The sequence below is a fragment of the Bos indicus genome, chromosome 2, assembly GCF_029378745.1.
Source record: "Bos indicus isolate NIAB-ARS_2022 breed Sahiwal x Tharparkar chromosome 2, NIAB-ARS_B.indTharparkar_mat_pri_1.0, whole genome shotgun sequence".
NCBI classification, from domain to species: Eukaryota; Metazoa; Chordata; class Mammalia; order Artiodactyla; family Bovidae; genus Bos; species Bos indicus.
Window position 1 is genome coordinate 64,688,714 of NC_091761.1, and position 23,112 is coordinate 64,711,825.

The 23,112-nt window shown below is 42.6% G+C and overlaps 1 protein-coding gene across 8 annotated transcripts in view; it reads left to right on the forward strand.

Annotated features, from left to right (window-relative positions):
* The window catches only part of NCKAP5 (NCK associated protein 5), a 1,211,030-nt gene that overhangs the window by 1,058,421 nt on the left and 129,497 nt on the right, over positions 1–23,112 (forward strand). For 7 of the 8 annotated variants that reach the window (XM_070799923.1, XM_070799938.1, XM_070799949.1 and 4 more), the window contains 3 exons: positions 4,163–4,351; positions 11,653–15,410; positions 16,300–16,477. In XM_070799923.1, coding sequence (XP_070656024.1) covers positions 4,163–4,351; positions 11,653–15,410; positions 16,300–16,477 — 4,125 coding nt within the window. The remainder of the gene's footprint in view (positions 1–4,162; positions 4,352–11,652; positions 15,411–16,299; positions 16,478–23,112) is intronic. The other variant, XM_070799928.1, reaches the window with a different exon arrangement.

The window sequence follows — 23,112 nt, forward strand, 5'->3', positions numbered from 1 at the left end:
ATAACTATCTATTACAACTCTTCTCAGGAGGATGCTTGGCAGTCTGTATATGTCTAGGAGTTCTGCTTATTGTCAAGGGCCTTACTTAGGGCTATAGCATAGTGGCTGGGACCTGGGCCTGACATCAGAACTTTGTATTGACTGGGTGACCTTGGACAAGATTTTAAAGCATCAGTTCAACAGTGCCTCAGGTTCCCCATCTGGAAAATGAGAAGAATGATATTTCTGTTCTATTTCTGAGAGTCGTCGTGAGGATTAAATGAGATAACATATGACATGTACATAACACAGTACCTGCTGAGAATTTGGGGCCATAGTGAGATCTCTGCTGCTCTGGCTGTCTTCTATTCTAAAATATGTGGCCCCATGTCACAGCCGCAGAAGAACATGGCAGAGATGGAGAATGAGAGCTGAGATAAGTACCTGCTAGTGTGCCTGTCCAGGTCACATCAGTGATCCCCAGAAACAAAGTACACCCACTTTGGACTTTCTCATCACAGATCATATATGATGGCATGTTAAAGGTAATACAGAGTCCCTTAGGGAGGCTGTAAAGTACAATTTTGTTGAAGAGCCAAGACACACACATACTAAAAAAAAAAAACTTTTTAGTAGTAGTAGCAAAACCTAAAAGTTACTAAACTTTATTGTTACTAATAATCACTTAGTGTCATTAAGCATGAGGGCCTGCATGCTAAGTGGCTTCAGTCATGTCTGACTCTGTGCGACTCTATGGACTGTAGCCTGCCAGGCTCCTCTGTCAATGGGATTCTCCAGGCAAAAATACTGAGGTGGATTGCCATGTCCTCCTCCAGGAGATCTTCCCAGCCCAGGGATCGAACCCAAGTCTCGTACATCTCCTGCACTGGTAGGCGGGTTCTTTACTACTAGCACCACCTGGGAAGCATACGGTTACTGATTGCCAGAGGCCCATCACTCTTCACATTGATCTTATATGATTGGAGCTTTCATTATCTCCGGTTAGAAAAAAGGAAACTAAAGTGTGGAAGAATTAAGTAATTTTCCCAAAATCAAAGAGTTAACCAGTGAGAGAGCCAGGATTTAAACCTGATAAATGACCTTATAAATGAGCAGATAATCCTGATGATAATCATGTGCTAATGAGGGAAGAAACCTCAGGAGAAAGGAGCTCACTTTCAGTCATGATGTCAGAGATTCTGAGTCCCTTCTTAAATTCCAACATCAATTGTCCAAGGTCAGGAAAGGTGGAAGAATTTCCCAGTAGAGAGGACTAGCCCTTTTGTCTTCTTGTCAAGGAATTACTCTGTAATCAGCCCACTATACACACCCTCTCTCCAGTACTCTGCTCCCAGGGAGGGCTCAGACCCCTGCCTTCATCCTGCTCAGCACAGCCCAGGTCAGACTGAGATACACAGCTTGCTACCAGGTAATTCACATGAGAGGTTATCCTCTCTCAAAGCTCTTCCTAGGCTAGGGACTTTCTACTCAAAGCACAGGCCCTGGACAGCAGCCTCAAAACATTTGGGAATTTCTTACAATACTACATTTCAGACCCCTCCTCAGAATTGCTAAATCAAATCTATATTTAACAAGATCTGGGATGACTCATGTGAATATTAAAGTATGAAAAGCCTGGCTTAGGGACACTTTTCTATATAACTACCCCAGCCCTGCCTGCCTCCACATAACATTGATGGGCCTTCCCCACTTCCTCACAGTACCCTCTGTTACATCAGGGCATCTCAGGTTCAAGGTCAAGGGAGAGACAACAATGCTTTTCTCTCCTAGCACATCTTCTGTGTTCTAGTTTCCTGTCATCGTAATCCAGCGTCTGTCAGAAGTGCACACAAGGTTGATAACAGGGCAGAGAAGCATATTTGTTCAAAAGAGGCCTGGGAATTGAGCTATAAGAATAGGTATAATTGTGATGGGTGAGGTGAAATGGTAAAGGTTGGAAAGACAGAGGGAAATCACATATAAGCTTCAGTACTGTTGAGAAAAGTAGAATGCAAACAGTGACTAACACCTGCGCAGTGTGTGAGAAAGGCCGCTGGAGAAGTTTAGATCTGATGGCCTCAAAAGACACAGACATAATATTTCCCTGAATGGTAGACACCACCATCAGAACAGAGGTGCATGCTCAGTCGCTTGCTCAGTTGTGTCTCACTCATTATGACCCCATGAGCTGTAGCCCGCCAAGCTCCTCTGCCCATGGGATTCTCCAGGCAAGAATACTGGAGTGGGTTGCCATTGCCTCCTCCAGGGGATCTTCCCAACTCAGGGATTGAATCCGCATCTCCTACATTGGCAGGTGGATCCTTTACTGCTTGAGCCCTTGGGAAAGCCTCAGAGGAGAGGTCATCCAAAATAAAAACCACCACCCTACTGACTCAAGTAACAAAATATCAGAGAATGGGATGGAAAAGAAAGAAAGCACACAAGTAGAAGTGGATTGTGATGTGCCGTTTCTGAAAGTCTGTTTCTGGCATGTTCCAGATGTGTGCAGTGGCTGAAACCTTCAGCCTGTGCTCCTGACACTGGGACCATGTGTGGAGGGCAGCTATAGAGACATAAACATGAGCTCCCTTTAACTAAATTGCATCTGGCAATAAATAAGTTCATAAATCAATAGATATTGCTGAAAGCTGGATTTTAAGACAACTTTCTCCTTTCAGTGATATTTAGAGCCAAATTTCAGGGGGAAAAATAGAGTAGTAAAATTCCATGGCGTTTTCAGATCACTTTAAGAGATTATTAGGCAGCCAAAATGAAGTATCAATAGCAAGGAAGATGCCTGATATTGAAAATCTAACATTATTAAGCATTATGGATATTGATTAGAGAGCAGGTTAAACGTGCCCTCTGTACTGATGCAGGGGTTTCCTATTGACCACAAAGGCTCCCAGAACAGCATCACCTTCCTTCCCCACACTGGTGTTTAGTCATCGTCAGTTGAAATTGCATTTGGAGAACAGTGATAAGTACTCAGGTACTAAAGGCTCCCATAAAGTGTCAATAAACTGCATGAGTAAGAGGCTTTGCCATTCTGCCAGTGACATGAAGACAGATGGTTCCCCCATCCATGAGTTTCTGAGACAAAGCTTTTCTAGATAGGGGACAGGAATGAGACTGTAATGGAGAGATTCCATTCTTGTGATCGGGATGCTAAATTAATTTAGCCCATCCAGTTAGTGGAGCTTCATCTGTTACATTAGGGCCCTGTAATGTGGCTGTCAAGATGTGCTGGGATGTTTATGGCTTTGCCACCTGTGCCTTGTGCAGACCCACTAGAATTTTAACTGCCTGGATCCTTCTTGTGGGGCCCAGATCTGTTTGATATGAAACTCTTTATCATTTGAACATCCAACTGATCTGATCTGAAAAGTCCTGGAATCTGCACAGCAGAGCTTCCTGACTCCTTCGTTTGGTGTTTCACTACAGGACATAATTTCCTGGGCATTTGATCCCAGACTTACAGTGATGTTATCAGAGCCATACGGATCATAGGAGTGATCTGGTAGCACTGGCCCACCCTACACAGGAAGACATTAAGATCCACAGAAGTTAAATGTTTTCTTTGCTCTGTATCTCATATCTGGTGGCACATATAGCCTGAGAACCAGGTTGCTAGACTTCCAGTCCAGGGCTTATGCCCATGAACTCTTAAGCCAAAGAAGTTGCTCTGTGTTCTTCCTTTTCTCACATTAGATTCATGACTTGATATTGATGTGATCCTTTAACCAGTGTGACTGGATAAAATGAGAAACTACTATGGTCATCAGTTCAGTTCAGTCGCTCAGTCGTGTCCAACTCTTTGCGACCCCGTGAATCGCAGTTCTGCCTAATCCTGATGGCAGCTCATAATAATTGAGCACCTGCTTCTAAGCTGGATCTTGTGCTGCATGCATCTCATCTAGAGCCTCACTTGGTCCTTGCAGGGACCCTATACGGTAGGCAGCGTTATCACTTTTTGAAAAGGAGATGTAGCTCTAAGAGATTAAATAATTTCCCACACATGTTAGTCTGAGGCAGAGTCAAGAGTCAAACCCCTAGTCTGTCGACCCCGAAGTCTGTGTTTCTCACCACAGTACTATGTCCATGCCTCCCTCATTATGATGTTGAGTTGGTATTTCTTCTCCCCTAAGCAGAGTCCTAGCTCAGAGCTGTCCTGCTTTTTCAGGGCTGCCAGCTGAACACAAAAGCAGGAACCCCTGCTTTGAAATGCCCTGGCACGGGGATTGCCGTCTCTGGTCATCTCTGCCCTCGAAGCAGCTACAGCAGCAGTGAGCTGTCTCTTTCCAGCACCTGCAGCGAGTATTCCAGCGGCTCCTCCTACACGTGGCATGATGGAAAGAACCTCAGGAAAAGGGTAAGGCTCCTTCAGGGGCATTGCAGCATCAGAGGGAACCAGAAAAAAAGCCTCTTCTGGTAGGAAGGCGGAAGGTGGGAGGGAGGCCTAGAAGGAAACCCCCATTTGCTGAGCCCTTGTTCTTTTACACCTCACAGAGCCATAGAGGGAGATGTTATCTTCCTCATTACACAGAAGAGGTTGGCTCTAAAAGGTTAAGTTTCTTGCTAGAAGTCACACAGCCAGAGAGGAGTGGAATGATGACTTGATCTCAGATGATGAGGACATTATGGGAGGGAGTTTGGGAGAGAAAGACAGTTTGCTCTGTGCTTTGGTGGAGCCCACCAAGTTCACAGATTTATATCAAGTTGGAGTGGGAGCCCTGGCCTAGTGGAACTGACCATGCTTCAGACTGACTGAGACATTTTCAATTAGTTTTATAGACATTCTCTATCGCTGTGATGCTCGGAGAGACTTGTCGATGTCCAGTGCAAATCAGGCTGAACGAGGCCAAGTCACCCCAGACTGAGCGCCCTATGAAACCTCAAAGAGAAGGTTTTCTTCTGGAGAATAGGGAGAGAGGTGCATTCTCTCAGAATAAATGACCATGAGTTTTGGAAGTCTCATTAGCTTTGTGGAAATTTACTGCTCAAAAATAGCAATGTAATATATTGACCTCCTCTATCCAATGCAATAGCCTCATAAAACTCTAATTGGCTATAAATTGAAGGAGGTACAGTAGAGAGAGAAAATGCTATGGTACATTTCAAGCACCATAGCTTCAGTGAAAGTCTCCACATAGATGCCAGGAGTTTCTTTACCAGATTGTTAAATAACTCCTGTGACTGGAATGACTCGCATCTGCTAAGTGGGCTCATATAACAGAGATTTCTTCATGATTTGAATAAACATCTTTGCACACGGGTATAAGTCAAGAATCTGGAATAGCTGTTTTCACAGTTTCCTTATATTAAAGAAAAACAAGATTGGGATTGACATACATACACTATTGGTATTATGTATAACATAGACAACTAATGATAACTCACTCTGTAGCACAGGGAATTCTATTCAATACTCTATAGTGGCCTCTATGGGAAAAGAATCCAAAAAAGAGTGGATATATGTATAATATAACATTCACGTTGATGCACACCTGAAAACTAGCAGAACATTGTAAGGCAACTATACTCCAATAAAAACTAATTTAAAAGAAAAGTGAAGAGTGTGGAAGCCCTCAATCTGAATATTTGGAGGTCAGTTTTCTCTCATCTGTATAAATTTAGTTTGTAATGTCAGAAGTGTAAAAAACCTGGGAACGTCTATAACCGTCAGAAAATTCAGGTGAGGGAGGGCATTTGTCATACACAGAACAAGAAATGAGAAAAAGATTTCAAGCTTGAATTTAGAGTTTATTCTCCTGGACTTAGACTTATAATGCAAAGTGCAGAGCCTGGGGTGTTATCAAAACTGCTCTTTCTAAGATGTTCAGAATTCTGAATAATGACTGCTAGTTACCTGGCTTTTAGCAGACTGGGGAGATGGTCGGGAGGATGTTCCCTCTCTTTGTCTCTGAATATTGCTGGCTCTCAGGGCCCCTCGCTCAGCACTTTTCATTCACAGCTATTCCTCTCTCCCTCTCAGCCTTTCTTCTTCTTTTTTTTTTTTTTTCTTTTGGCTAAAATTTTTCCAGTTAGAACAAACTTTGATCTTTTAGAGACATCAGTTCCCTGAAAAAGGAGGAATAAGGTTCTTAAGGCACTTCTTACATACTCCAGTAGACATCATCTGGAAATTTAACAGTGTCCCAACTCGCAATGGTATTCACATGGAGTACCAGCATGCCTGTCACATTCCCCAGAGAAAAGTCTTAATTCTGAGGGAACCAGAAAACTGACCCAGTCCTATTAAAACACTTTCAATGGCATTATTTAAGAAACTTAAGTTCTTACCATGTACTAAGTACTCATTTAGTATTAACTGGCATAATAAATTCATACAATATAAATTTGAACATGAATATTAGCTTCAGTTCAGTACAGTTCAGTCGCTCAGTCATGTCTGACTCTCTGCAACCCCATGAACTGCAGCACACTAAGCCTCCCTGTCCATCACCAACTCCCGGACTTCACTCAAACTCACGTCCATCAAGTTGGTGCGGCCATCCAGCCATCTCATCCTCTGTCATCCCCTTCTCCTCCTGCCCCCAATCCCTCCCAGCATCAGTCTTTTCCAATGAGTCAACTCTTCGCATGAGGTGGCCAAAGTACTGGAGTTTCAGCTTTAGCATCATTCCTTCCAAAGAACACCCAGGGCTGATCTCCTTCAGAATGGACTGGTTGGATCTCCTTGCAGTCCAAGGGACTCTCAAGAGTCTTCTCCAACACCACAGTTCAAAAGCATCAATTCTTCGGCACTCAGCTTATACAATAATAAATATATGACCATTGGCTCTTTGGTAGTTTATAAGTATTTTATTTTTAGTATTGTTTTGTGTAGAAACAGAAAGGCAGAAATGAAACCTTCATGAAATGCACTAGCCTGCCCTTCATGGAGGAAAATGGCTCTAGTTACTGAGTAATTACCATGTGTCAGCTTTGTTAGCACTTCATAAGCACTAGCTCATTTAATGATCATGAAAACTTATTACTTCAGTTCAGTTCAGTTGCTCAGTCGTGTCCAACTCTTTGCGACTCCATGAATTGCAGCACGCCAGGCCTCCCTGTCTATCACCAACTCCTGGAGTTCATTCAAACTCATGACCATCGAGTCGGTGATGCCATCTAGCCATCTCATCCTCTGTCATCCCCTTCTCCTCCTGCCCCCAATCCCTCCCAGCATCAGAGTCTTTTCCAGTGAGTCAACTCTTCACGTAGGGTGGCCAAAGTACTGGAGTTTCAGCTTTAGCATCATTCCTTCCAAAGAACACCCAGGACTGATCTCCTTTAGGATGGACTGGTTGGATCTCCTTGCAGTCCAAGGGATTCTCAAGAGTCTTCTCCAACACCACAGTTCAAAAGCATCAATTGTTCAGCGCTCAGCTTTCTTCACAGTCCCACTCTCACATCCATACATGACCACAGGAAAAACCATAGCCTTGCCTAGATGGACCTTTGCAAAGTAATGTCTCTGCTTTTGAATATGCTATCTAGGTTGGTCATAACTTTCCTTCCAAGGAGTAAGCATCTTTTAATTTCATGGCTGCAGAAACCATCTGCAGTGATTTTGGAGCCCCCAAAAATAAAGTCTGCCATAGTTTCTACTGTTTCCCCATCTATTTCCCATGAAGTGATGGGACCAGATGCCATGATCTTCTTTTTCTGAATGTTGAGCTTTAAACCAACTTCTTCACTCTCCTCTTTCACTTTCATCAAGAGGCCTTTTAGTTCCTCTTCACTTTCTGCCATAAGGGTGGTGTCATCTGCATATCTGAGGTTATTGATATTTCTTCTGGCAGTCTTGATTCCAGCTTGTGCTTCCTCCATCCCAGCGTTTCTCAGGGGAAGTTCCTTAAGTTAAATAAGCAGGGTGACAATATGCAGCCTTGACATACTCCTTTTCCTATTTGGAACCAGTCTGTTGTTCCATGTCCAGTTCTAACTGTTGCTTCCTGACCTGCATACAGATTTCTCAAGAGGCAGGTCAGGTGGTCTGATATTCCCATCTCTTTGAGAATTTTCCACAGTTGATTGTGATCCACACAGTCAAAGGCTTTGGCATAGTCAATAAAGCAGAAATAGATGTTTTTCTGGAACTCTCTTCCTTTTTCCATGATCGATTGTGATCCACACAGTCAAAGGCTTTGGCATAGTCAATAAAGCAGAAATAGATGTTTTTCTGGAACTCTCTTCCTTTTTCCATGATCCAGTTGAAGTGGGCAATTTGATCTCTGGTTCCTCTGACTTTTCTAAAACCAGCTTGAACATCAGGAAGTTCACGGTTCACGTATTGCTGAAGCCTGGCTTGGAGAATTTTGAGCATTACTTTACTAGCATGTGAGATGAGTGCAATTGTGCAGTAGTTTGAGCATTCTTTGGCATTGCCTTTCTTTGGGCTCGGAATGAAAACTGACCTTTTCCAGTCCTGTGGCCACTGCTGAGTTTTCAAAATTTGCTGGCATATTGAGTGCAGCACTTTCACAGTATCATCTTTCAGGATTTGAAATAGCTCAACTGGAATTCCATCACCTCTACTAGCTTTGTTCATAGTGATGCTTTCTAAGGCCCACTAACTTACTACTTAGGTTTTCTTATTTCCCCTCTTTCACAGAGGAATGACCTGAGGTCCTGAGAAATTACACATCTATTTCAAGGTCTCATAGCCAGTAAGTAGAACTGAGCAGTGGGGTCCAGAACCTCAACTATTCTGCTAGATTTTGAATTAGTCTAAAACTTGGAAGAGTGCCAGGTGTTGGGATGGATTTTTCCCATAAGACCAAGAACGTCCTTTAATAAAACAGGAACAAAAAATAATGTGTGAAACAATTATCTATTCAAGAAATACAAAAGAACTGTGGACATTAAACCCAGGCTCCTACCTTAGCAGCAGCATCATTCAGCCACTACCCTCCTTCCAGAGCAACTCTCTTCTGACTTTCCTGCAAAAAATGAGAAGCTCTACCCCACCACCTCCCCAGCAGGAGACTTGTGCTTCTCTTTCTCAGGTTTCAAGATTATCTCCAACTTTTCTCAAGTTATTAAGTACCATAACCTTCTGAGGAAAACAGATTGATGAATGTGGCTAATCTCACAGGGTAGGGAGCCTGGGCCCTGGGAGCTTCGCAGCTGCTGGCCCTGGGGATGAATCATACCGGAGCGTGGGCAGGCTGTGGGGCAGGAAGGAAGTGGGTGGGCTGACGCAGAGCACATCTTCTATGGCTTGAACAAATCTGCCCCTTTCAAGCTTTGATGGAGTACTTCTATCTGGCTTCTCTTCTTTATTGTGCATGTGACATCAGAATCATGGAAATTCTTAGAAACCCAAGCTGTGGCAGTCTATTCACTGGTCAGTCTATAATACCCACTAAAGGGATTTTTTTTTCTGCTTTCCAAAGAAGTTTTTAATGGCACAGCAGAGGAGGAGAAGGAGTGGGGGAAGGAAAGCATCACCAAAATAGATCTCTCCACAGCAACTTCTGACCCTGGAGAATTTTCCAAACAGAATATATAATTTGACTTAAAATTAAATATACATATAACAAATAGAAAAAAAAAGACATGTTGATAATAAAGGTCAGTTTTATGAAAACAAAACAAAAAAAAAAGTCTTCAGTGTAAGCAAATGCAAGCAAATGCTCTTGGCTTAGTAAAAATCTGAAATTCCAAAGTAAGTTTGTGACATTGAGTTGATGTCTGCTTATGAGCATATGCGTGAGTGTTCAGGGTCCCAGGATAGCAGGGCAGCTAGTGGAGAGGCCAATGGGAGCTGTAACTCTTAGCCAAGATTGGTACTGAGAACATGTATCAGATTCATTCATAGACATTCTTCAGCATTAATTATACAGCCTTTTTAAAAAAAGGCATTAGTTCTGAGCCTCCTAATTTCCCTGAGTGCTAGTTTGTGATTAAACTCTGCAACTTTCATTCAGAAGAGGGCTGTTGGAGTAACCTATGGTCTCTATTATGACTTTGACTAATACAGAGGGGAGAACAGAGGCTAAGCCTGACTCTAGCAGTATCACTTCAAGATTAATGTGCAGTCTTTAGAGCCAGACTGCCTGGTTCAGATCCCCATGCAGCCACTTCAGAACTGAGTCATAGAAAAGGCCCAGAAAACCAGAGTTGAAACTTCTGCACTAGCTCTTCCTTGACTGTATGATCTCCAAAGGACAGATCTTGCTGAATCTCAGTTTCCTTCCCCTGAAAATAGGATTGATATTGTCTGCTTCATGGTCTTGTTCTGAAAATTAAGTCAAAGCACTGGGTCAGTGGCCGGTACACAGCAGATGCTAGGTCAGCATGAGTTTCCTCCTCTGCCATTCTGTTTCTTGTTAGCAATATTTTGATAAATGTGAATGTCTGAGGAGAATGCCGTGTTTTTTCTATGTCATTTCTTGGTCACTTCTCCAGAACTAATACTGGTATTTGGAGAAATATGAAGAACAGGAAATTGACCTTTCAAAGTTAGTAGGTCAATCATTGCTATGGGTTCTAACGGCAAATGGCCAACTGCTCTGTGTGTATAAATATTTCATAGATATTCACTGCCTATCAAATAAAGTCTTGAAGCCGCATGACATTCTAACTTTCAGTTGTTAGAATGGAAGGGACTATAAGGCCTGGACCAACTCACTTTTCCTCTTACCCTCTTCACCTCCCATAAACACTGCACAGTGAGCTAGATTATCTTCTGATTATTCCCTAAGTATTCCTTAAGCATACTTTTCCAATTAAGGTCTTTGCCATTCCATTTCTTCTGCCTGGAAATTATTTCCTCTAGTTTAAAAATATATATATATATATATTTTAAAATTTTATTTATTTATTTATTTTTGGCTGTTCTGGGTCTTCATTGTGGTACACCAGCTTCTCACTGTGGTGGCTTCTCTTCTTGCAGAGCACAGGCACGAGGTGCAAGGGCTTCAGTAGTTGCAGCACACGGGCTCAGGAGTTGTGGTACACAGACTCAGGAGTTGTGGTACATGGGCTCAGGAATTGTGGTACATGGGCTCAGGAGTTGCGGTACACGGGCTTCAGTAGTTGCAGCACATGGGCTCAGTAGTTGTGGTACACGGGCTTAGTTGCTCCACAGCATGTGGGATCTTCCCAAACTAGGGATCGAACCTGTGTCTCCTGCAATGGCAGGTGGATTGTTATCCACTGCACCACCAGGGAAATCCTCTACTTTTAAACTAAGGCAAACCTATCCATCTTTCTAGGGCTAAGTTTGTTGTAAAAACAAAGGAAGGAAGGAAAGAAGGAAGGAGAAGAATAGAGAGAACTTCTCTTATGCTTTTTGTGGTTTCTCAAACACACATGTAGTCTCCCTCCTCTGAAACTCTAGAGTACCTACTAGTTTTCTATGTCTCATTTGCTCCCTTGACTTACAGTACTTGAGCCCAACTCCTCCTGGGTCACCTGCTCCTTGAAGGCAGGGTCCTTATCTCATACTTATCTATATCATGCACTCCTTAATTCAGGACCTGGCAAAGTAGAGTTTTGCTACATAGTAAACTAGTTTGCATTAACTAATGAATAAATACATTTATATGTGAATATTTATCAACCACTAGGATGAACTAAGTTTAATGATGGCCTTTACCTTCTATAAACTGGTGATCCACAGGGCTCAATCATGTCTAATATCTCCTCTTTCTCTCCTAGCAGTCATCACAAAATTGGGACAAAAGGTTAAGTATTGACTCTTCGCTCCCGAGTGGCTTTGCTAGTCCTATGGATGAACTACCTCCAACTCGCATCAAGGAAAGCCACATTTTGGAAGGACTAAGAAAGCTCCAGAAGCGAAAAGTGTTACTTGAACCCCCATCAGTGATAACCAAATGGGGTTATAAAGATTGCATGAACTCCAATGAAGGAATCTATTCTCCAGGAATTAAAAGTAACAGCCTGAAGGAATATCCACCCTGCAAACCCACAGACACAGGGAGCCCCTGCACAGATCCCCACAAGGCATTTGTTTATGACACGGATTCTCATGACGAGGCTGATGAGGACGCTTCCTCCTTAGCCTCGGTCCAAGCGGTTCCAAACCAGGGCTGCAGGCTGCACAGTTGTAAATTAACCCACAGTGTCTCTGACAGCCTCTTTGGCTGGGAGCTGAATGGCAAACACTGTTCAGAAGTCACTTCCTCGGTCTACTCCAGGGAGAGGCCTGAGAAGCTGACCGGTTGTGCCAGCAACTGTCCCTTGGAGCAGAAGCTGTGCCCAGGCATGCAGGGGCCTCGGGTACAGAGAGAGAAGGTCTCACCCAGCCAGGGCTGCCAGGCCCTCAGTCTCCAGCCCTCAGACACCGATGACCCGGAGACCCTGGATGAGCTGCACATCGAGAGCAGTGATGAGAAAAGCCCTTCAGATGTGTCTGCAACCGCGGACACTGACCAGTCCACGGAGAGCCTGGATATCCTCACAGGATTTGAAAAATCTTCATGTGGGTCTCCCGAGGAGGAAGAAAACCAAGTACCCGTCCATTTAGAGAGCAGGCCAAAGACGTTTAGTTTCATTAAGCAACAGAGGGTTGTAAAACGGACTTCCTCAGAAGAATGTATTACTGTGATATTTGATGCAGAAGACGGCGAGCCCATTGAGTTCAGCTCTCACCAGACTGGCCTTGTTACTGTTACCAGAAAGGAGATTTCCATCCATCAGGCCCCTGCTGGGCCCCAGATGGAACACACTGAACTTTCACCTCAGGGAATTGCTCATTTACAGCCAGGGGCTGCAGCTAGAGACTACCCTTTTTTAAAGAGGTCTGAAGAGGAAACTGAAAGAAACATTCCACGAGATGAGGTAGATGATCCTGCCATGACACCTGCTGTGTCTTTCCACCCCAGGACAGTGACGCAAAATACTCAAAGACTGGCCAAACCGACACATGTCACACCATGCCAGAGTCATTCTCGGTCATCTGTGGGCACAGGCGTCTGTCAGAAGAAAAGTCTGACAAAAATACCTACCAGGGGCAAGTCTTCACCTCAGAAATCGAGAGTAAGGGAGCCTGAAGCCTCCCTTATGATGCCCTCAGCTGGCTCAGTGACTCTTGAGAAATCACCAGCTCCAGGGAAACTCTCACAGTTCAAAAAGACTGAAGGTCCAGCTCCCCTTTTTGATTTGCAGCCAGATTCACACATTCCAAAACCCCCCACCCAGCTTCCTCATGGCTCCAAGATGTCCAGCAGAAGGGATTGGGTCCAGAGCTCCAAGAATCAGATGCTAGCATCACAGTTGCTGTCCAGGCCCCCCACTGAGCGGAGTGACGATGGGGAGCCCCCCACGAGGGATAAACACTGTGATCCAGGGCCAGAGGCCGGGGTGAAATCGCCCTCCCCACCATCCCCTCCAGGCAGGTCGGTCTCCCTACTCATCAGGCCCAGTTATGACTTTTTGCCACCACCTTCATCTGCCAAATCCGAAAGCAGGGTCTCCACCGAGACAGCAAGAATGGTATTGAAATCACCCCCTCTGAAAGGATCCTCTGCTCCTGTTATTTATTTTAACCAGACCCTGACAGATGTGCAGGGGAAGAAACCGTCTGTGGCCTTCAAAAAGCCCATCTTCACTCCCTCACCACCCTCCGCAGAAACAGCAATCCAGATGAGATGCCCTGCTCACAGCCCCTCCAGCTCATTTGCTGTGATGGTCCCGGAGCCCCCAAAAGTCTCTCCAAAGAGAAATGCCCCCAGAGCCCCACCTCACCAAACACTTGGGACCACACAGAACAACACAGGGTTACAGACTCCCAAGAACTATGCTTCCCCCCGTGAGCCACTGGAAATACCATCCTCCAAAGGTGTATCTCCAGGGAGAAAAGAAAAGTTGAGTGGCAGTGTCTCTGCATCTTCCAAGCCTTCCTTCTTAGGGGTAAATGAGTCACCATCATCTCAGGTTAACAGTCCCTTATCATCAGCATCCTTCAAAAGCCATAACCCCCTACATGGTTGTCAAAACCTTCATGAGAGAGGACTGAAAACTCGCCTCCCAGTTGGGCTCAAAGTTTTCATGAAGTCTCCCCAGTTGCTCAGGAAAAGTTCCACGGTGCCAGGGAAACAGGAAAAAGACAGTCTAAATGAAGCCTCGAAAACCTCTGTGGCTGTGAGCAAGGCTAAGCCAGGGGCCTCCAGAAATCCAGCCAGCCTTGAGACCACAGGAGGGGAAAGAAATACGTCTCCAGTGAGTTTACCAGCACAAGAGAGTTTGGCCAAAGGGCTTCCCCTGGAAAGAGCAATGCCAGAGTCACTGGAAAATAGCATGCCTGGGGCTGATAGAAAAGATGGAGTAGAAAACAGGTCTGTAAAAAGATCCCTGTCCTCCAGCAAACCACACCTGAAACCAGCTCTAGGCATGAACGGAGCCAAAGCCCGCAGCCAGAGTTTCAGTGCTCACTCAGGGGAAAAGCCCCCCACGCCCCCCACAGAAGGGCTGGGCAAAGTCCGGACTCAAATTATTACCAACACCGCTGAGAGAGGCAATTCCCTCACCCGGCAGAGCTCTTCTGCCGAAGGCTCTCCCAGCAAGAGTGCGTCTACCCCTGTGTCTGATGGTCTCCCCAGCACTGGGAAGCCCCTGGGACACCCTTCCCCCAGGCAGGGTTCCTTGGGGAGCACAGGCAGCTCCAGCAGCCAGCATGGGAGCCCAAGCAAGTTGCCTTTGAGGATCCCTCCAAAATCCGAGGAGCCCCTCACCCCAGCTGGAACAGAAGAGCAGCAGGCCTATGCCCAGGGAGAAGGCCCCAGGGTGACGGTACCTGAGGAACCAGGCAGCGACCACTGCAGGTGCCCACCTACCCCAACAGATAGCTCAGGAGGCCCACAGAGCCTGGGGAGGACGCCACATCCCAGCAGTTTCACAGCAAGCAGGACCTCCAAGCTAGAAACTTCCGGAAGGTATCCAGACACTTCTACAACCAGGGCCGGTGTCGTAAGCCCAGAAGCCCCGCTCTCACCCACAATTGAAGAAAAGGTCATGTTGTGCATTCAGGAAAATGTGGAAAAGGGCCAAGTGCAAACAAAGTCCACCTCTGTGGAAGCAAAACCGAAGCCGGGGCCTTCTTTTGCCAGCTGGTTCGGTTTTCGGAGGAGCAGACTCCCGGCTCTCAGTAGCAGGAAGATGGATGTCTCCAGAACCAAAGCAGAAAAGAAAGATGCAAAAGGTTTAGGGTTTGGAAACAAACAGCTGAAATCAGAGAGAAAGAAAGAGAAAAAGAAGCCTGAGCTACAGTGTGAGATGGAAAATGAACTTCACAGGGATATCGAGTTGGCAGATGGTCCAGACAGTGGTTTGCAAAACAGAAATAACCCGAAAACACCGCCAGACATTTATGATCAAGTGAAGTTTGAATCAAGAAATAGACCCAGCCCTGTTCCATGTTCAGCGAAAGATACCTTTATGACAGAACTTCTGAACAGGTAGTGTATTGGCAAAGAGAGTGAGAGGGTGGCCGTGTGTAGAGCAGTGCAGGACCCCACCCCACCCCCTAACCAGGAGAGCTTTTTGTCTCCTGCATATTGAATACCAGTCAAGCATGTTTTTCAGACAAGCAGGAATGCATCATAGCAATCTTTTATACATTAGCCAGAATTTAAACAATGGAATAAAAGTTAGCAATAAAATGATAATTTAGTCCATGTTACTCTGTTAACCAAACCAATGGTCTTTGAAATTAAAGAATGGTAAATTTTATCAAGGTTGATAGAAATTCAGCCTACACTAGAAATCATGAGTGGATCCACATGGCATGAAATGGAAGAAAATTACACATACATTTTAAAGGATGCTGATCTCACTTATTGTACCAAGCACACTTACACTTAAAACTTTCCAGAGATAATTACATATTCTGCTGATCTTAAGCCAGCCTATATTTAGCCGTTCTCCCCCAGTCTCCACTCTCTTCCAGGGTGCCGCATGTATGTGTACATCTGAGTTGCCCTGCTGTGCACCTAGAACTATGGCAACATTGTTAATCGGCTATACACCAATAGGAATGAGTTAAAATGGAGAAAAAGAGAAACATATTTAGCAATCACTCCTCACAGGCTTTTATCTTATACCCTACCTCATCTCACAAGCAATCATAAAAATGAAAACAAATTATTGTATTATCAAATCTAAATTGATACACTGCTGGAATAGCAGATGCAGATTTGACCAAGGCCAGTGAGATACACTTACCACTCAAAGGTTTAAAGACAAAGAGATATATGGAGGTTACTTTAAACATTAAAGGATTGGGATAAATAGAGTGATTGAAGAAGAGCAATGTAATTGATCAGAGGAATCACTTTCTACCTGCAGAGTTGATAAGAAAGCAGCTCAACAGACAGAAAGTGGATCAAATAGTCTCTCCTGTAGGAGTGTGTTAAAGGGCAGCTCCCAGGGCTCCTGTCTCACCAGCAGCTCTCTCAGCACTCAAGGAAACCACAAGAAAAACATCAAAACCAAAGCAGATATGGAAAAACCGAAAGGCTCCCTGGTAAGTACTGCACCATCCTGGTTATAAACTGTTAGGTCCCTATATGGGCTAGTTGGGTTCTGTCTACTTTTTACTGATGAAAATACAGGCAAGAGATGACCAAGAAAGAGAAAGTTAAAGCCAAAGAGAAGAGAGAGAGAAGTCATGGAGACACTGTAACAGAATGATGGCAGCCAGACTGGAAGGGTCCCAGCTCCCTCCACCCACGCTGCTTTCTTTTGTAGCTCTCTTTTCAGAACCTTGGTGTGATCACAGGGCAGGCAGTGATGCTGTGGGTGGGTGTTCACCTTCACGTTGTACCCTCGTGCTGGGAATTCGTTATGGTGATTATTTCCATCATTTCCAGCAACGCAGAAGGGAATGAAAATGATTAGAAAAAATAAAAGTGCAAAACAATTTTAGAGAATATTGCCTATTTTGATGATTTGATTTAAGCATTTCCCCTTTTTTCCTTAAGTTGTTTATACTGATTAATCCTACCTAAGATAGAAGGAGTTAAGATTCAAGGTATCGTTTTTGGAACTTGACTCCCTATCATTTTGTTTTTTAACTATGAGGTTCAGAACTCAGGGGGTAATTTCCTTTTAAAAAAATGAATAAAAGATGTTTCCCCAGGATATGCTAGTTTCAAATATTTTTGTTTTAAAATTATCTTAAATTGAACTTCCTCTCCTTAAATTCTTTCTGTTCTTGCATCATTGATCTTGTGATATTCATTGTTCCTTTGTGGAAACTTTAAAGCACTCAAACAAAAAAAAAATCTCTTTTCAGAATTACCATATCCATATATTTGTGTACTCATAATAAAAGATTGTAAAATATACTATGTACTACCTTTTTTCTTTCCTTTTTCAGGAAAACCTGAAAAATTTAGGAATTAGTCATGTTTTTCTGGAGTGGTTCAAGGATAGAGGAGATTTTAGTAGTAATCCGATTTGACATTATTATTAATTATTAGTTAATAATAATTAAACTCTAGGGTTCCTTAAAATTTCACTTTAATTTGAAACAAATGTACACTTAAATGCTTTTTTTTTTTTTTTCAAACACCTCTTTACTGTAAAAACTACAAGGTCTTTTTTTTTTCAGATTCTGAAATGGTATGCAGACTATGTTCTTTGCAAAAGTTTTTTTTTCTTTCCCCTTATTCTTGCTCTTGGCTTCCATGATATCACCCTTTCTTGAAAACGTAGATGTCCCTTGCATTATAAAATCTCAAATTAGAAGTGTATCTAAGGCTGCCCTTGTAGTGTCACTGAAAGAAAGAGAGAGAATAAATGTGTGGAAATGTGCAATATGCTGGAAATTCAATCCAGCTGATCTAAAACTTGGATAGCCTGGCAGAGCCCCTTATCAGAGGCACTCAATTTAACTATGCCCCATTTAAGATGGTTCTGACAGCTTGGGGTATATCTTCACTGTACAAAAATACCAAAAAGGAGGGGGGGGAAACAACTCTGTTTGGCTTTTACAATTTCATTTTTTCTTTCCTATTACTTCCTAATGGGAAAGTAATTTGCCTTGCTCTCTCATTTTCAGTCTTTTACAATGTAGTAACAAGTTTCATTTCGTCTTCCCAGAGTATCTGCAAGAAACACTCTTATTGTTTTCTGAGAACAAGGATTCCCTAACCACTCCAAGTATATATAATCCATCAGCTGTTAGTCACTCAGTCATGTCTGATTCTTTATGACCCCATGCGCTGTAGTCCTCCAGGTTCCTCTGTCCATGGAATTTTCCAGGCAAGAATACTGGAGTGAATACTGAATACTGAAGCCATTCCCTTCTTCAGGATTTTCTTGACCCAGGGATTGAACCTGGGTCTCATAGACTAGTTTTCTAGTTAGCTGCAAGAGGAAATTAAGACATGCTGGGAAGTTTTCAATATAAAGAAATATTATTAACCTAGATAGTTGACATGCTAGTCATTTTTTCAGATGTAAAATGCAATTTTTTTCATCTCTATGATTATCAACATGGATTGGACTAAAATTACTAATTCCAGAAAGGACAATGGCCATAATCCCCTTTGGGACTATTAAAAGAATAGCAGTGAAAACCTATTTATTATATGTTATCAGCCTATATGGAAAGGAAATTAGATGCAAAATAAGATACATTCTAATACCAGAGCACACTGATGTGAATGCTCATTAACCTTTTAAAATCAAGAGTTTAAGGGAATTTTCCTCTACTAGGGCTCAAGGTAAATTTGCTATCTGCTTCTTGTGTTACAAGTGTGTTGCAAAAAATTCTTCTCACAGTAGTTATTTTGCGTGAAAGCAATAGCATACTTTTTCCCTGAATAAAATCACTCTTCAAAAATCATACCAAGAACTTCCCTGGAGTTCCAGTGGTTAAGATTCTGTGCTTCCACTGCTGAGGATATGGGTTCCATCCCTGGTCAGGAACTAAGATTCTGAATAATGTGAGATGCAGCTCCCCCCAAAATTTTTATGCCATAATATACCATCATCCTTGCCCTTTACAAACTAAGACTATATATAATCATGAGAGTCCTAAAGCTTTTTCATTATTTTAATCTGTGTCTGTATGTTCAGTCACTCAGTTGTAACTGACTCTTTGCAACCCCATGGACGGCAGCCCACCAGGCTGCTCTGCTGCTGCTACTGCTGCTAAATCACCTCAGTCGTGTCCAACTCTGTGTGACCCCATAGACGGCAGCCCACTAGGCTGCCCCGTCCCTGGGATTCTCCAGGCAAGAACACTGGAGTGAGTTTCCATTTCCTTCTCCAATGCATGAAAGTGAAAAGTGAAAGTGAAGTTGCTCAGTCGTTTCCGATTTAGCGGCCCCATGGACTGCAGCTTACCAGGTTCCTCCTTCCATGGGTTTTTCCAGGCAAGAGTACTGGAGTGGGGTGCCATTGCCTTCTCCACCAGGCTGCTCTAGCCATGGTATTTTCTAGGCAAGAATACTGGAGTGGGTTGCCATTTCCTTCTCCAGGGGGTCTACTTGACACAGGGATCAGACCTGAGTCTCTTGTGCTGCCAATCCGCATTGACAGGCAGGTTCTTTACTACTGCTCCACCTGGGATGCCTTTATTTTAATCTATAGTAATATAATAGAAAAATTATTTCTGTGATTTAACAAGTCCCTGTATGTAGCACACCTCTACTTAATTCATTGGTGACTGCATATCCATTTTCAAGATTGCTAGATGCTTTCTAAAATATGTGTAAAAATCCCATTAACACTTTACCGAATTAAATATTTTCTGTTTTCAGAGCCTTAATTAAAGGCTTATGTCCCCATTTATGGCATGATTTACAGCCCACTTAACTCTAATTTTTGTGTAATTTTGACAAGGGCCATATTACTTTATACTTTTACGTAAATTATGCAAAATCATTATAAGAGGGGAAAAAGGCATCCCCGGAAAAGATTGCATCAGTATTAAGTAAATAAGTCAGAAAGAAATGCATTCTCCTTTGTATAGGTTGTAGATCCTTCCTTTCTATGAATTTAGATAATTTTCTGAAATGAGAAGTCTCAAAGGAACAGATCCTATTTAACTGTCACTGGACAAAATAAAAATCACTAACAAAATTAACAAGATCATATACCTGGAAAGGGAAGGCCATTTTAATATGGGTATTTTAATTTAAATTATGAGTATTCTCTTTACCTAGTGTCACATAGGCTGGAAAAAATCACATATGCTAATAATAAAGTATCAAATTCAACCCCATTAAGGTTGTGGTGATGAAGTAGTATAAAATAGTACAATAATTACACAAATTGTTATCATCTTATTAAGTTCTGCAAAATTTTATAATTTCAACATCTTTAATTGAACACTTCTGTTCTAAATACTATTTGGATGCTAATAAGAAGCATGCCTATTTTACCCTCCTCCTGCAAAGCTTTCTAAATGACTGACTTTCTAAAGGTAATGCCTTCCAGAAGTTTTCCCTCCAAAGATCACTTCTCTCATCTCACAGAGGTTCATTATGTTCTTTTCCTTTTCAATGAGCTTTAACATCAAAATGTTGTTTTCTGGGAAAGCAATTCATGTTAGGCTGATTCAAAGAAGAAATATACACAGAATTCTAAGTGAAGGATGTCCCCAAATACTGGATTTTATTCTGCAATTATGTAGATATTTGTCAGCAGTGAATTATTTTTTCCCTGTTGCCTCTTGTGTCCTTTGTAACTCATTCCTCCCAGCCTTTTCTAATGGGAGAGGTTAATAGAATATAATGGGCACAGTGACATTTAATAGTTACTTGTTAGACACTGGTATTTTTTTTTTTTTTTTTTGGAAACTGGTATTTAGTAAGCTCTTGACTACAACTGCAGAGCTCAAAAGATGGGCAAAAGTTGAAGGTACATGCACCATTAGAAGATGCCCAAAGTACTGGCAGCAAACTGAAACCAAATTAGCCCACATTCGGAACTTCCCTGCCAGTCCAGTGGTTAAGACTTAGTGCTTTCAATGCAGAGGGTATGGATTCTGTCCCTGGTTGGGAAACTAAGATCCTGTATGCCCCATAGTGTGGCCAAAAGAAAAAAGCCCGTACTTGTTGTCCATGAATCTCTTGCCATTAATACTTCTTACCAAGTGGGACATTACTGACTTTGATTTGTATCTGTTTCTGGTAGAGCAATGGCTGAAGAAATTCTAAATCTCTAAACACCATTGTTTGCTGAATCAGACTTTTTGGTTTTGTGACCATTCCCATCCATGAAGTGCTTTGCCACATGAAGAATTCACTTTGACAAATTCTTCCTCTTAAGCTGGCAGCCCTTTGCCTCCTAGAAGTTCCACAACCTTTTGCCAATATCCAAACCCTGTGTGATCAAGAATGAAAATTAATTTTAATTTCAGCCTATGAAAAATATAATTAGCAAGGGGAATCTGCTGCCAAAATAAATTATGCCCCTCATTTCCATAGGCAAATGGATTTTTTTAATTACTCACCACTTTGCATTGAAATCTATTTGTATGGATAATTAGAGCTGACAAGTGTGCCATTCTAAGACACTACCCTATTTTCCATTCCTTTGTTGATTCTTCATCCATCCCCTTCCAATTCAAAATTTCCCCTCATGGGTCATCTGCTCCTCATGGATCATTAGCCCAGAGGAGCTGAAGGAACTAGAGGCCTGAATACAAGCCCAGTTCCTCTGATAAATACCCAAGAGGCCACATTTAGCATTTGCTGTTAAGCACTTAATTCCCTAGAAAAGTTCTGACAAGGAGCTAACAGGTAGGACCTCAAGATGGTTTTATTTTCCTTCTTAAAAATGATACTTGAACAGAGGTGGTAGTGAAGTTCCACAGAAAACATTGGGAAGAGAAACAGGGCACTTATACACACACACACACAGAAAATTTTTTCCTACTCTTAAATGAAAATATGGTTTTTGTGTATTTGGAATACTGCCTACCTAATTGCTAGACACTAAGAAAGATACAGTAGTTCTTGGGAAGTTCTGGAAAGGATGAGTGTGACCATATGGTACACTCTGAAAAAATTAAATTACAGTGATGAATAGGGGTCAAGAGTGCCCATTCTTAAAACTGAAATTCTTTTATAACCTTGAAGAGATCACCAACCCTCTCTAAGCCTCTTTTGCTTTATCTCCCAAGATGATAACCTCATTCTAATTATTGGATTCTTTTGTTCAGTATTTCATAGACTGACGGAGATGTTGACTCACCCACCTTGCAGCACCCCATTCAAGTTTAAAATTGGTTGGTTTAGAAAAACCTAAAGGAAATACTATTTTACATAACAGGTGTGGGAAAATATGGAGCATCCTGTTATAAGTGCTGGAATGGTTTGAAAATATAAATAGACTTCCTTGATATTTCTATAAATGAGTATAGAAATTTCCTGTTGAATTCTTAATGGAAATGAAGGTGTTTGGATCTCCCTCCTTTTGGGTTTCTTGGCAGCTTTGTTACAAGAGGTCACTGAGCTAGGGGAACTTTGGAAGGCAAATAAGTAACATAGTCTTGATGATGCTCACAGAGATGTTCCTATCTGCCTTCCATAAATACTAGAAACAGAGCTGGTTGATCGTGGTCTTCTTCCCTTACTCCCTAACTCCCTTCCTCCAGATGTGCTAACAAAACAGTGCCAACAGCAGACAGATGATGGGGAGAGAAAGAGATGAAGCATGGCCTCTGGGTACTCAGCCCTTAGCACACTCTTCTTGTGAGGGTTCAGATAGCCGTTGACAAACCCCCTTGAGTGTGCCATCTTCTAGCTATTAGTATGTGTGGATCATGCACCAGTTACTTCTGTTATTGGAGCCACAGTCATGAAATGTAAATAATTGGTCTTATTCCATGAATTATAAAAAGTAAGAGGTAAAAAGTAGAAATCTAAGTCTAGCTCAAGGTCAGTTTACAAGTATATGACTTTCTATATTGTAAGTATAAAATAATGGTTTCTCAGCCTTCAACTCGAACCCCTGAACAAATTCACTGACAACCTCTAGTGAACCCCCAGTGCATTCATTGCACAGTTCACATGACTATCACTGGGTGGCTGGAATGCACTCTCAAAGAGATATTCAGGACCATTCTGCCAAGGACCATAGCTATCTTGACTTTCTGGCCAAGTCTACACTGACATTGTTCAGTGGAAATTTGAGAATAAC